The 14390-nt window shown below is 36.7% G+C and overlaps 2 protein-coding genes and 1 long non-coding RNA gene across 7 annotated transcripts; 1 reads left to right on the top strand and 2 right to left on the bottom strand.

Annotated features, from left to right (window-relative positions):
* Positions 1-1808: 1808 nt before the first annotated feature.
* Positions 1809-3316, top strand: LOC148916083 (uncharacterized). 2 transcript variants are annotated; one of them, XR_016127864.1, is made up of 5 exons: positions 1809-2050; positions 2189-2345; positions 2457-2533; positions 2874-2940; positions 3065-3316. It is a non-coding gene; the product is annotated as an uncharacterized LOC148916083 (long non-coding RNA). The 2 variants fall into 2 exon arrangements; XR_016127863.1 differs by having other exon boundaries at positions 2189-2533.
* A 211-nt stretch (positions 3317-3527) lies between these two features.
* On the bottom strand, positions 3528-8490 carry LOC103334707 (disease resistance-like protein DSC1). 4 transcript variants are annotated; one of them, XM_089054403.1, is made up of 7 exons: positions 8327-8481; positions 7839-7877; positions 7152-7654; positions 5959-7060; positions 5547-5840; positions 4306-5448; positions 3528-4163 (listed from the first exon to the last, which is right to left on the bottom strand). In XM_089054403.1, exons 3-7 carry the CDS (start codon positions 7637-7639, stop codon positions 3615-3617), a joined length of 3576 nt encoding a protein of 1191 aa, XP_088910529.1. In that variant the 5' UTR covers positions 7640-7654; positions 7839-7877; positions 8327-8481; the 3' UTR covers positions 3528-3614. The 4 variants fall into 4 exon arrangements, with proteins under 4 accessions (XP_088910529.1, XP_088910528.1, XP_088910527.1 ...); XM_089054402.1 differs by having other exon boundaries at positions 8295-8475; XM_089054401.1 differs by lacking the exon at positions 7839-7877 and having other exon boundaries at positions 8327-8490.
* A 1781-nt stretch (positions 8491-10271) lies between these two features.
* Positions 10272-14167, bottom strand: LOC148916082 (disease resistance protein Roq1-like). Its single transcript, XM_089054383.1, has 4 exons — positions 13062-14167; positions 12669-12956; positions 10918-12570; positions 10272-10811 (listed from the first exon to the last, which is right to left on the bottom strand). Exons 1-4 carry the CDS (start codon positions 13488-13490, stop codon positions 10314-10316), a joined length of 2868 nt encoding a protein of 955 aa, XP_088910509.1. The 5' UTR covers positions 13491-14167; the 3' UTR covers positions 10272-10313.
* Between the last annotated feature and the right edge of the window lie 223 nt (positions 14168-14390).

Below are 14390 nucleotides of genomic sequence, written 5' to 3'. Positions count from 1 at the left end.
GGACTTGCTTTTGCTTCTGCTTTCTTTCTTTTCAGCAATAAGTTGTGTTCTTATATATATGTTTGCCCTTGTTTTTTCTTTTTCACTTCTCAGGGCCAATGATTAAAATATCGGCCGTGCAGATAATATCAGGCCTCCAATTTACGGATATTTCGAGGGATATGTCGTTATCGTTTTAGGTATTGTGAAAAAATCAACAAAAATGACAGATATAGGCATTGAAACACATAATTTTGGTGTAAAACTTTCATAGATGTTATGTACATTATCAATTAATGTATTGAACAAATAAAATTCAAAATTTACTAATAATAAGATATACATGTGATGAAATATAAGTTGTATGTAATACGCGTTAATGAAAAGTTTGAAAATAAAATGTTAATTAGAATAAATAAATCATGCATAAATCCATAGTTTGTTTAAACATTGGATTACAATTTAGATAAGTGTCCATCTACATAAATGAAGAGCTCTTATGAGGTTCAAATAATGAGGAACAACCATCTAGATTCATACAATAGTCATACCAAGTCATGTAACCCAAGCAGTTTGTAAGCCATGTTTGAACATGGTGCACATAGGTCTCTCTTGAGCTCTCTATTATCCTCCCATATATGGAATAGTTAAGATTAACCAACTAGTAGGTCTATAATCTTTTTTATCATCTTGAGCTCCATAACTAGTTCCACTATAATCAGACATGACATAACCATAGCTATCATAAGATTCATTTAAGTTAATACTAGGTCTAGTTCATATGCTCATAGATCCAAAACTGATCACCATGTCCTTTTCAGATGGATTGGAGATATGTGGGTAGCGGACTGTGCATAGATTCTTCAAATTAATAAATTATAGGGTTCTGGGCAAGGATTAGCTATTTTTGTGTTTCAATTTGCTTCAATTGCCTTCAAAACTTTTGAATTTTTTTTTGGGTTCTGTTATGGGTACAGGGAAATATCGGGAATATCGGCAAAATATCAGGAATATCACACTTATCGAGGATATATCGTCGATACAGGGGAAGATATGACCTTACCCCTCAATATCGGCGTCGACGATTGAAAATACCGATATATCGGTGTATCGACCGATATTTCAATCCTTGCTCAGGGCATCCTTGGGCCGTATACCCATATTAGAACAAAAATCAGTTTGGGCATCGTTGGGCCCTCATATCAAGAACGAAGTTACAAAGAGATTACTTGCATGATCGGCAAATATTATGAGAGGAACAAATAATATGATTTACATGGGGTAGAGGATTAATACTTTTGGTGGTGGACACGGTCATGTGGGAGAAATAATAGGTAAGAGAAGAAACTTGTTCTCTTGTTGTGGTCAAAAGACAAAAGGTAATAGAACACTATTTTAGATAATGATGATGTTCCTGACTTGATACAAAATGAAGATAAATGGTGGCTTTATATAATAGCCACTACAAGATGATGATTGCATATTATTATTATTAGGCTTAATTACATTAATGTTCTCTAAAACTTTGATCAAATCTCACTTTGTCTCATTCCCAAACTCAAAATGGCCCACTTTCATCCCTGTACCGAGGTTTGGGGACTCACTTTGTCCCATTTCATCAACTCCATCCAAAAATCTGTTAATTTTGATGACGTGACAAGTGAAGGACCCACTTTTATGTTGATATGTCAATAAAAATAATTAAAAAGTCCTTAAAATAATAAAACATTAATATTCTTAATAAATATTTTTACAAGATGTGGATGATGTTTGCATATATTAAAAATAACCCAAGTAGGCATCGAACGCTAATTTTGCTTTACTTTGTTTTCTTGGAGGAGACTCAACCTTGTTTCTTAATAAATATTTTTGGTACATGGGATGGGAGGGCAAAAAGCTTAAATTGAGTTTCTTTCCCTACGACCGGCCCTTGAATAGAAAATTAGAAGCCTTGTTTATGGGCCGGGTCGAATCCTCCCACTCTTGCGTCAGCGTCAAAACCACTTGTCAATACTGAGAAACGGCGACGTTAGTGTTCCGGCTGGGCGTTTCATTGCCCTCTGCATTTGAGGTAAGTTGGAATTTGTAAAACTTTACATGCAAGGCTTCATTGATGTCTTGAATTATGTCATTCAGTAGTGACCTGTTTTGTATAATTTGTATATCTGCATTATAATGAGATTAATATTTGGGGTTATATTGCATGCAGGAAAGCAACCCTGACAAGGTACGAAGACATGGCAGATGCCCGCTAACTCCAGAGGAGAGTGGAGGGAGTTCAGGTCGAGATTTATGGAGCACAAGGAAATCGGATAAGTTCCATGGTTGCAGCAACGAATAAGCTTTCAAGTTTCTCTTAACTTGCGGTTGATCAGATATTCAGACTGAAATTCCATTAGAACTTGATAATTTTTCTTAATCTGGAATTGATTGATGTCTTGTTTTGTTCATTCCATGCACTGAATTTAATGTTGCAGCTGCTGATGTGAAAACGCATTTGAATCGCTACTTGTTGATTCCTACTAGTGGAGGCTTAAACCAACAAAGAAGAGGGGTGAGTTTCTTGATTGAGCTAGAGTTGCATAGTTTTCTTCTATTCAAGGCTTAACTTATTGTTCTAATTTGTTCATATAAAGGCTTAAAAGAACCTTGTGGTTATGCATTCAGATTCCAAATGACTTCTTTATTAGTCTAATTGTTGATAGTTATTTCGTTTTGGCATCTGGTTATAAGTAGCTCTTGTATAGGACTAGTTGATAGGACTTTGTAACTTTTTCATTCCATGAGGGAATAGTGATGAGACTGGCTTCTAATCATGCATGCTTTTGTTGCTGATTCTGTCTCTGATGCTTTGTTTCCTGATTCTGTTACGATAACCGATGCTGTTGTTGCAGCTTATATCTTGAATGCTACTCTTGTTGTTCTGAAGCTCCACCAGAAATCGTTTTGGAAGGATTCCAGGTCAGTTTCAACATATCACAGTTAAAGAACTATTGTCGAGGTCAATGTAAGCAAAATAGTCAGAGTATTTATAATGTTATTTCGTGTATCTTTGATGTGGACTGGTTTATATCATCTCTCGCAGAAGACGTTGAAATCATACCATGCGTGTCCCAAGGAAGTGCAATGCAAAATGCTACCAGAATCGTTTAGCGCCTGTTCTTAATAAAAAGCATGTGTCTTTCAGGAGGCGTAAATAGTCCTATTCAGATTTTGAAACTTGTAAATTAAAGCTACTGGAACATCTTTTGCTGTTTTCATTTTTCCTTTCATTTTCTCTGATGCTTCTTGCCATAAGGCACGAATGTTTATATGAAAGGAAGTTTAGGATTTTTCACCACTTCTTCAGGCTTCACTCTCTTTCATTTTCTCCAATTTCTCCCCTCGCTCTTCTTTTAGTACGTGTTCTATGATAGGCATTGAATCCAACGATGGCCCTGCTTTCTTCATCTCCAGAAATCCAATTGATGTACAATTTAGTACTGTTGACTTTTTAACAATTGAAAACTTGAAATCAATGAAGGAAATTACACGGCTTACATGGGGCGTTAAAACAAGAAAGACATATCTAACCGTAACAAACTCAAAATCAAAAGCATCCTCAGCCACAAGGCTTGCAAAGCAAACAGCTCAAATCAAAAGAAATTTTGAATTTCGTCATCTTGGGCATACAAAGCCCTCTGCTTTATCATCTCAGCATCTTTGCCATACAACAGACATATCCCACACTTTTCCACCCCCACCTCGTCCCCCACCGGAAGGGGTTCGCGGTGATAATTCAGTAGGTTGAAGTCAACATTGACCTCAGTAAAATGGTTGTAAAACACAGTGGGGCTTTGAGCTTCCTCTGCAACTTCTTCAAAGACATTATTATACCACCACACAAACACCTCATGTGAATCTTCATAAACAAAGGTTAGTTCATTTATTTGTGAATCATAAAACAAAGGATGGTTGACTTCATGGTTTTCACCATTACTAGTTTTGAAGTTGTACTTGCATCCAATCTTCTGTGCAGCACAGCCAACAACAAAAGATAGAGCAAAACCAAAGAAATCTGTGCTAAACCAATCAGGAGGAAGCTCAATCTTTATTGAAGATCCCTCACTTTGATGGCTGAACCATTTTGGAATTTCATATCCCCAACATCTAATGGCAACCGAAGATCTCTTGCCAAAAAATTCCTGTACCATGGATATGGACATCATAGTTATTAAACTCGTGAAAAAAATAGACAGAATGAGTAAGGCAGACAGAGTGTGTGCGTGCGGTAGAGAGAGAGAGAGAGAGCGAGAGAAAGAAAGAAAGAAAGATAGACAGAGAGACCTTCTCTGATTCATCATGGAAATAATCTGAATAATATGATGATTGTTCAATTTTTTCTTCAATTTTGTCTTTAAACTTTGACGACGAAGTTGCCATTCGCATAATTCTGAGTTGTGCATCAGCCATTATGTTGCTTCGTGCATTCTCATCCAACTTTGGGCAATCAGAAAATATATGCTCCTCACGAAGCCCTCGAGAAAATATATATTCTTCCCAACCTTGTGTGATTGCAGTGCTTGAACTTGACACTGTCTTCAGTGACGTGCAACCTTCTGCTTCAAGACATTGCAGCAATGGGGGGAGCTCTGGTAAAAATTCAAGGCTCTTGCAATCCCTTAGGCACAGGCAAGACAGCTGTGCAGCTTGTTTGATGCTTGCAGGTATTCTCTTAATTTTGGTGCTACTCAGATCTAACTCTTGTAATGAGGTTAAGCAAAAGAGGTCATCAGGGAAAACCTCAAGGTTATTGCAATCACCGAGATCTAATTTTCGAAGCGCAACTAGATTTCCAATTGAAGGGGGTAGCTCTTTAACTGATGTACCTGATAAATTTAGAAACTCCAGATGTTCCATAGCCTCCAAGATTTCAGGGAAGTTTTGAAATTTGAAGCAGCAACTGAGATCAAGGCTTTCCAGAGATTTCAACTTCCAAATGTTCGTTGGGAGACTCACAAGGTTTCTGGAAGATAAGAATAATGTCTCACTCAAATCTAGCACTCTTGTATTCGTGGGAAGCTCCCAAAAGCCGCAAAGAGATTCACATCCATTTAGACTAAGAGAACCCGAGAGTTTCAGCTTACAACTGTTGCTCGGAAGACTCCTAAGTTCTCTACAATATGTAATATCTAAGTGAGATATTTTTTCGTGAGACCAAACTGATGAAGGCAATTCCTCTATTGCTGTGTCAGATAAAAGTAAGACTTCAAGATTACATGGCATCTCGGGAAGATTTTTGAGATTTGTGCAGCCCCCAAGGTCAAGATAAGTAAGCTTGCCAAGATGTTGAAAATACAAAGGAATTTCAACCAAACTTTCACAGCCCCACAGATCTATATGCTCAATTTTTAGACTCCGAGAGAGATTTGGGACTTCAGTTAGATGATTGCATTCACTAAGACAGATCCATTTTAAGTTCACAGGACTCTGTAACAAATTAAACAAGAATTAAAAACTTAGCTTGCAGATTATTACTTTCTAGGGCACATGTTATACAAGAACTAAAATAAGCATATATAATATACCTGGTCTTCAGTCCAAAGTTGCGACCCAACTTCACTGGACGGCATTTCAAGGACAACAAGATTTTGAGTAGAAAATTTTGATGGCAAAGATTTCAAAGGATATTTGTTCCATGCAAGATATCTAAGAGAATGGGGAAGATCAAGAGAAACAATTAATTGGTACTTGAGAAGACCATAACTGACACGTAGGCATTTCAGTTGATACATCTTTTCAAAGTTTGCACGTTCCAACTCCAAGAGTAGCTTTTCAATCTTAGACAAGTCAAAGGATATGGCTTGAACATGTCCATCTCTCTGACAATCCAGAGCAAAATATACATGTAAATATAATATACAAAAAAATATTTAAACAAAATTACATGTATAGGAATAATCTGACTTGTTATTTGTAAATGTGAATATTACTACGTACTTGGTTATTTGTCAACACTTGATAGACATCCTCTGCATTGAACAACCTACTACGTTGTTCTCGAGCAATTGCCCTACCCATTTCTTGCACCAAATCATGCATTTTTATAAATCCTCTTGACTGCAAATCTCTCCGTTGTACTTTTGAAATTGATATGAGAGACCTATCAATAAGATCATTGATTCCCTTTTCCCCACGGAAACCACAACCATCTAATAATTTTTGTACATAATTCCTCTCATAGCCTTTATAAAAACATGCTATATCAAGAAACATCTCCTTCTCATTTTTTCCTAATCCATCGTAACTTATTCTCAACACTTCCTCGATTTCTTCGTTTGAAAAATGTTTCAAATTGTTCCATTGGTCTTCCCACTCTTGTTTGCTCCTGCAACGATGGAATAAGGAGCCCATAACTTTAAGAGCTAATGGATTGCCCTTACTATAAACTATCACCTTTTTTGACAACCCAACATAATCTGTTGTTGGAGACTTATTTCTGAAAGCACGGGAATGAAAGAGCTGAAGAGCTTCATCAGAACCTAATCCCTCAACATTGTATATCTTTTCATGGTCAACTTTTTGCTCAAGTAGGCCTTTATCTCTAGCAGTTATAATGATTCGACTTCCTTGGCAAAACCGATCATCATCACCAACAAGATCTTCTAGTTGTTTTCGAGCATTCACATCATCAAGAACAATGAGCGCCTTTGTACGCCTGAGCCTATCTTGAATATGAAGTGGTATAGATGGAGTGTTGATATTAAAGGAGTCCTTTAATATTTCACCAAGAAGTGTATTTCGCAATTGTTTTAGTCCATCCGTTTGTTCTGATTTCTCCCTAACATTTGCAAGAAAACAAGCAGCATCAAATTTAGAAGACTGCCTGTGAAATACAGCATCAGCAAGGGTGGTCTTGCCAATACCACCCATGCCCCAAATACCTACACAGCAAACACCTGTTGAATCCAACCACAATAACGACTCCATTTCCTCAATTTTTCTTTCAATTCCAACCAGGCCCCTTAAATCACTTGACGATTCGCGATTCAATTTGGTCAAAACATGTTGGACAACTTCCTCAACAAAATCGGCCTCCGTCCTGGCAAATATCATTATGAAAGACGAACAATGGTAAGCATGAATGAAATGAAAATAAAGTTGAAATTGATACAAGTTAGGGAGTTGGCTACCCCTTTTTGCTTGAATAAGGAAACCCAGACATATTGGCTGCTTCCTCCAAAGCGGCTCTCCAGTTGGTCACCTCATCCGTACTGCGCTTAAGTGGACGATCTTCGAGTGCATAAGTTCCCTGCTGTTTTCGTACATGTGATGGATCTATGCCATAAAAAATGGGTATAACAATTTGTCCATAGCTTTTCTTGCATTCTAGTATATGCACAAGTTCTTTCAAACACCATGTGGAAGAAGCATAGTTTTTTGAGAAAATGACTACGGCAATTTTCGATTTCTTGATTGCTTCTTTAAGGGAAGGTCCAATGTCGTCTCCTTTCTCAAGTCTGTTATCTATGTAGGTCTCAATTTGCTTCCGAAGTAAAGCCGCATGAAGATGGCTGGTAAAAGCATCGCGTGTGTCCTCACCTCTGAAACTAAGAAACACATCGTACTTTTCTTCAAGGGGAGCAGGAAAAGGAAGAGAAGAAGAAGATGATGAATTCATATCCGTATCCAAAACCTGCAAACTTACAAGTCAAAACATGCATATATGCATATATATGCATAAAATATGCAAATAACGCTAGGTCCAAAAATTAGCTTTGTGCATATTCAGTAAATGATAAAGGAAATTAAACAACTAGTGGCACTCAAGAGATTTTGTAAATTACCAACTGAAAAGAATAAGTGAAATCTACACTTACATATCAGAATGCTGTTTATCATGCGCCGAATTAGCTCAACTGTAATTTAAAAAAAAAAAAAAATTATATCTCAACTGCCTGCATTGTAAGTGACATGATTATTTTCTTGTCATAATAGTAAATGTAAGCTCATCAAAATTTTGGAGGCTCGTATGTTAGTTTCAATATTTCTTGTAGCCGACCAGATTACTAGGATCGTTCTATTCGTCTGTCAAAGCCTTTGGCTTGAATCAAATTACTTGTCTATTATCTTTCAAATTATTGTGCAGCAAGGAACAGGGCCAAAACTCTACTTCCAGAAATCGAAATCATCGACCCAAAGCCAAAACTATGTGGATTTCAAATTTACAAAACATCTAATACCCAATTCTCAAGATAAGATTTTTCATCGACTTACTTGATAAGGTAGCGGAAAAACAAGAAAATATCAGAGAAATATAAGGAAAAAATTGGTACCTTGACAGAAGGAGTTATGGATATTGGCTTACACTAAAAAACTGGACTGGTGTCTTATTGCAGAATAATCTTTGATTTTGAATCATCGGAAGCCGTCTTCTCCGCTACCTCTTTCTTCAGCGGTTGAGCTTTCAATTTGCGGAAGCTTCCCTCTCCACTTCAACTCAACTAAAGACAACGTTTTTTTCGTTTTCCTTTTATTTATTTTTCTGGTTTTGCAAATCTCACGTGACCTCCACGTGCTCTGAACAAAAATAGACAAAAAGAAAAAGATAAACTGCCGAATTGCCCCTTGAATTTGTACATAATTATCAATTGGGAGTTTCACTAAAACACCCAAAATGATGAAATTATAAAAAAAATCCAACACCCAAAACACTTTATAAACACATCCAAAACTCATCATTACATACACTTAAAATCCATTTATAAATACACCCAAAAAATATACAATTGTTGATTTTGGGTGTGTTTCTATGTTTAAATAGTGCTTGAGTTTTTTTATAAATACATGTCTAAGATTGGATTTATTTATAAATTTACCCCAACCTTTTCCTTTTCGAAAAATTAAAAATTCGAATTAGAAGAGAGTTTCACTAAAACACTAAAAATGGGAGTTGAAATTATAAAAAAACCAAAGCACTATTTAAACATATAAACACACCCAAAACCCATCATTACACACACTCAAAACCCATTTATAAACACACCCAAAAAGTTAACTTTGGGGTTGATTTTGGGTGTGTTTCTATATTTAAATAGTGCTTGAGTTTTTTTTATAAATACATGTCTAGAATTGAGTTTATTTATAAATTCGAATTAAATTTTATTCTTAATTTCCCTTATGCCGTCTAATTTCTTAACATTTCATTAAATTTTCTGGTAACTCATTAAAATATATTTCTTTTTTTTTTTGGGAAAAAAAAAATAAAGAAAAGAGAGCCCCACCTCTCTCTCTTTCGCACCAGCCATCCTCCCCTCCTCCTTAACCCAAAGCCACTCAACCCCAGAATCTTGACAACCCCGAATTCCGTCATCCAACAACAAAAAACCATCGCTCCCTCACTTTCTCTCTTTGGGAAAAACTCAATCGCTCAAACATCAAGGAATTCTGCTTCAGCTTCAAGTTCAGATTCCTTGATTGGTTGCAAACCACTTCCTAGGCCTCCACTGTATATGTTTCTTGCAATTGAGAAACTTCTGACAATTTTCTTTATCTTCATCTCCATTTCACCATCAAGCTTTAAAGATTGTAGCACTGAAGTTGAGCTATTAACCTTGTTCTTGTAAGCAATTGCTGCCTTCACGAATTCCTACAAAAACCCAGAAAAAATAAAATCAATAATTAACCTCTAGAATCCCATATCAATCAAGATCAAGGGAATATTTTTTTTTAAAAAAAATAAATAAAAAAAAGTAGGTAAGATACCTGATAAGCAGATGGGCAATCAAATTCAAATGAATATGCCCTCCTCTCTCGCAATTTTATTATATGCGAACTACTTGACGAGTTTTGCAGCTTTTATTTATTTATCGATATACGAGTTTTGCAGCTTAGTTGTTCATTGAGATGTATAAATGGCAATCAAGTAATAATTTGGATTTAAAAAAATATTTTTTTTAACAAAAAAAGGGGTTGTTTTTGTTGTGACAACGACTATATATATCTCCTAAAAGCTTGGGGCAATGTTTATTATCGCCAATATTTCATTAAATTTTTTTTTGGGTCTGAAAAAACAGTGAATGTTGGAAGCACAGCAGTTGCATTTAATGCATCTATCGACTATTTGGATCATACTTATGTATAGGTTAGGACTGATGATAATTACTATTAACAATTTAATAGTTGAATTGAATGAAGAAAATTACTAAGCTCAAAAGCACCCTAAGCCAAAAAGCTTGGCGATGGAAAGGGCGAAGGGTTCAAACAAGAAAGGCATCCCTCAGCCTAATAAACTCAGAAGCATTGCAAACAGCTCAAATAAAATGAAAATTTGAATTTAGGGATATCGGCTTGATCTACAAAGCCCGCTGCTTTATCATCTCAGCATCTTTGCCGTACAACAGACATATCCCACACTTTTCTACCGGAAGAGGTTCACCCGAAAAAGTCAGTATGGTGAAGTCAACATTGACCTCAGTAACAGGATTGTAAAATGCAGTGAGGCTTTGAGCTCCCTTTACAACTTTTTCAAGGCCATTATTATACCACCACACAAACACCCCATGTGAATCTACCTCGCTTCGAAAGACATTGGCGAACAGATTATACAAAGGATGGTTGACTACATGCCTTTCACCATTACTAGTTTTGAAGTTGTACTTGCATCCAATGCTTGAAATCTCAGTAGGGCGAGGGCCTCTGTCGTTTGCAACAACAAGAGATAGAGCGAAACCCAAGAAATCTGTGCTAAACCAATCACGAGGAAGCTCAATATTTATTGAACATCCCTCACTTTTATGGCTGAACCAATTTGGAATTTCATTCCCACAACATCTAATGGCAATGAAAGATCCCTGTACCGTGGATATTGACATCATAGTTATTAAACTCGTGAAAAACAAAGAGCAACTTCTTCAACAGAAGTGAGTTAGAGAGAGAGAGAGAGAGAGAGAGAGAGACCTGATGAAGTTCCGCATCAAAATCATCATAGCTATAATCTAAATCATATGATGGATAGACCTCATCTGAATCATATGATGGTTGTTCAATTTTGCCTTCTTTAAACTTTGACGACGCAATTGCCATTTGCATAATTCTGAGTTGTGCATCAGCCATTATGCTGCTTTGTGCATTCTGATCCAACCTTGGGCAATCAAAAAATATACATATCCAATGAAGCATTCGAGAAAACATATAATCTTCCCAACCTTGTGTGATTGCAGTGCTTGAACTTGACACTGTCTTCAGTGACGTGCAACCATATGCTTCAAGATATTGCAGCAATGTGGGGAGCTCTGGTAAAGATTCAAGGCTCTTGCAATAGGTGAGGAGCATGCTAGACAGATGAGCAGCTTGTTTAATGCTTGCAGGTAAGCTCTTAATTTTGGTGCCACTTAGATCTAACTTTTGTAATGAGGTTAAGCAAAAGAGGTCATCAGGGATTTCTTGTATACTGCACTCTGCCAGGTATAATTCTCGAAGCGCAACTAGATTTCCAATTGATTTGGGTAACTCTTTAACTATTGTACTTGATAAATTTAGAACCTCCAGAAGTTCCATAGCCTCTGAGATTTCTGGGAAGTGTTGAAAGTTAGAGCAACTACCGAGATTAAGGCTCTCCAGATATTTCAACTTCCAAATGTGTGTTGGGAGACTCACAAGGTTGTCGCAACTGAGATCTAATTTTTGAAGCGCAACTAGATTTACAATTGATAGGGGTACCTCTTCAACTAATGTGCATGATAAATTTAGAGACTCCAGATGTTCCATAACCTCCGAGATTTCCGGGAAGAATTCAAATTTCAAGCAACGACTGAGATTAAGGCTCTCCAGAGATTTCAACTTCCAAATGTTCGTTGGGAGACTCACAAGATTTTTGCAACGAAAGAGATCAAATTTCCGAAGCGCAACTAGATTTTCAATTGATGAGGGTACCTCTCTAACTGCTGTCCATGATAAATTTAGAAACTCCAAACTTTCCACAGCCTCCGAGATTTCTGGGAAGTGTTGAAAGTTATAGCAACGACTGAGATCAAGGCTCTCCAGATATTTCAACTTCCAGATGTTCGTTGGTAGACTCACAAAGCTTTCGCAATCGATCAGTTTAACTGTAGTAAGACCAACAACAGACTCTATTGATGTATTCCTCAATTCTTTTATTGTTGTACCACTCAAATCAAGCATTGTTGTATCCCTGGGAAGCTCCCAAAACTCGCAAAGGGAATTGCAGCCGATTAGACTAAGAGAACCCGAGAGTTTCAGCTTACAACTATTGCTTGGAAGACTCTTAAGGTGTACACAATATTTAATATTTAAGCGAGATAATTTTTTTTGAGACCAAACTGATGAAGGCAATTCCTCTATTGCTGTCTCAGACAAATCTAAAAATTCAAGATTGGATGGCATCTCAGGAAGAGTTTTGAGATTTTTGCACCGACTAAGGTCAAGATAAGTAAGCTCGTCAAGATGTTGAAAATACGAAGGAATTTCAACCAAACTTCCACAGCTTTTCAGATCTATATGTTCAATTTGTTTACTCTGAGAGAGATCTGGGACTTTAGTTAGATGCATGCAGCCTTCAAGATTGATCCATTTCAAGTTCACAGGAGGACTCTGTAACAAATTAAACAAGAACTAATAACTTAGCTTGCAGATTATTACTTTCTAGGCCAAATGTTATACAATAACTAAAATAAGCATATATAATATACCTGGTCTTCATTCCAAAATTGCCCCACAACTTCGCCGTTCGACAAATCAAGACCAACAAGATTTTGGGCAGAAAATTTTGATGGCAAAGATTTCAAAGGATATGCACTCCAGTCAAGATATCTAAGAGAATTGGGAAGATCAAGAGAAACAATTGATGGATGACAAGAACTGACACGTAGGAATCTCAGTCGATACATCTTTTCGAAGTTTGCATGTTCCAACTCCCAGTATCGGTACATCTTTTCAAAGGATAAGTCAAAGGATATGGCTTGAATATGTCCATTTCTCTGACAATCAAGATCAAAATATAAATGTAAATATAATATACAAAATTACACTTGTAGGAATAATTTGACTTGTTTATTGTAAATGTGAATATTATTACTATGTACCTGATTATTTGTCAATACTTGATAAACATCCTCATCATTGAACAATCTAGTGCGTTCTTCAAAACGTGGTTCTCGAGCAATTGCCCTACCCATTTCTTGCACCAAATCATGCATCTCTATCCGTGCTTGTAACTTATCTTCTTCCCATTCGCGGGAATATGAAATTGATATGAGAGACCTATCAATAAGATCATTGATTCCCGCTTCCCCATGGAAATCGCGACTATCTAATAATACTTTCACATAAGTCCTCTCATAGCTTTTATGAAAACATGCTATATCAAGAAATATCTCCTTCTCATGTATTCCTAATCCATCGTAACTTATTCTCAGCACTTGATTGATTTCTTCGTCTGTAAATTCTTTCACTTTTTTCCATTGAACCTCCCACTCTTCTTTGCTCTTGCAACGACGGAATGAGGACCCCATAACTTTAAGAGCTAATGGAATGCCCTTAATATAATCCACCACCTCTCTTGACAACTCAGTGTAATCTGTTGTCAGAGACTTATTTCCAAAAGCATGCGAATGAAAGAGCCTAAGAGCATCATCAGAATCTAATACCTCAACATTGTATATCTTTTCATGGTCAACTTTTTGCTCAAGTAAGCCTTTATCTCTAGCAGTTATAATGATTCGACTTCCTTGGCAAAACCGATCATCATCACCAACAAGATATTCTAGTTGTTTTCGAGCATTCACATCATCAAGAACACAAGGTTATATGAACAGAAGTTGGTCCTATAGACAGAGTGCCGATGTTTATATCTTTGTCCTTTAATATCTCACGAACAAGTGTATTTCGCAAGTCATTTAGTCCATCCGTTTTTTCTGATTTCTCCTTGACATTTGCAAGAAAACAAGAAGCTTCAAATTTAGAGGACTGCCTGTGAAATACGGCATCAGCAAGGGTGGTCTTGCCAATACCACCCATACCCCAAATACCTACACAGCAAACACCTGGTGAATCCAAGCATAATAACGACTCAATTTTCTCAATTTTCTTTTCAATTCCAACCAGACCCTTTAATTCACTTGACGATTCGCAATTCAATTTGGTCAAAACATCTTGAACAACTTCCTCAACAAAATTGGCCTCTGTCTTCCTGGCAAATATCAGTATGAAAGACAAACAATAGTAAGTATATGAATCAAATTATCACAAAAAGAAATTGATACAAGTTAGAGATTTAGTATACCCTGTTTTGCTTGAATAATGAAACCCAGACATATCGGCTGCTTCCTTCAAAGCATCCCTCTAGTTAACCACCTCATCCGTACTGCCCTTGAAACGTTTTTCAAGTTCATCAAGTGCAAGTGCAAGTGCAT

Source organism: Prunus mume, linkage group LG6, assembly GCF_029339155.1.
Source record: "Prunus mume cultivar Tortuosa linkage group LG6, ASM2933915v1, whole genome shotgun sequence".
NCBI classification, from domain to species: domain Eukaryota; kingdom Viridiplantae; phylum Streptophyta; class Magnoliopsida; order Rosales; family Rosaceae; genus Prunus; species Prunus mume.
Note: the sequence above shows the minus strand (reverse complement) of the source record. Positions and strands in the feature narration are given on the sequence as shown.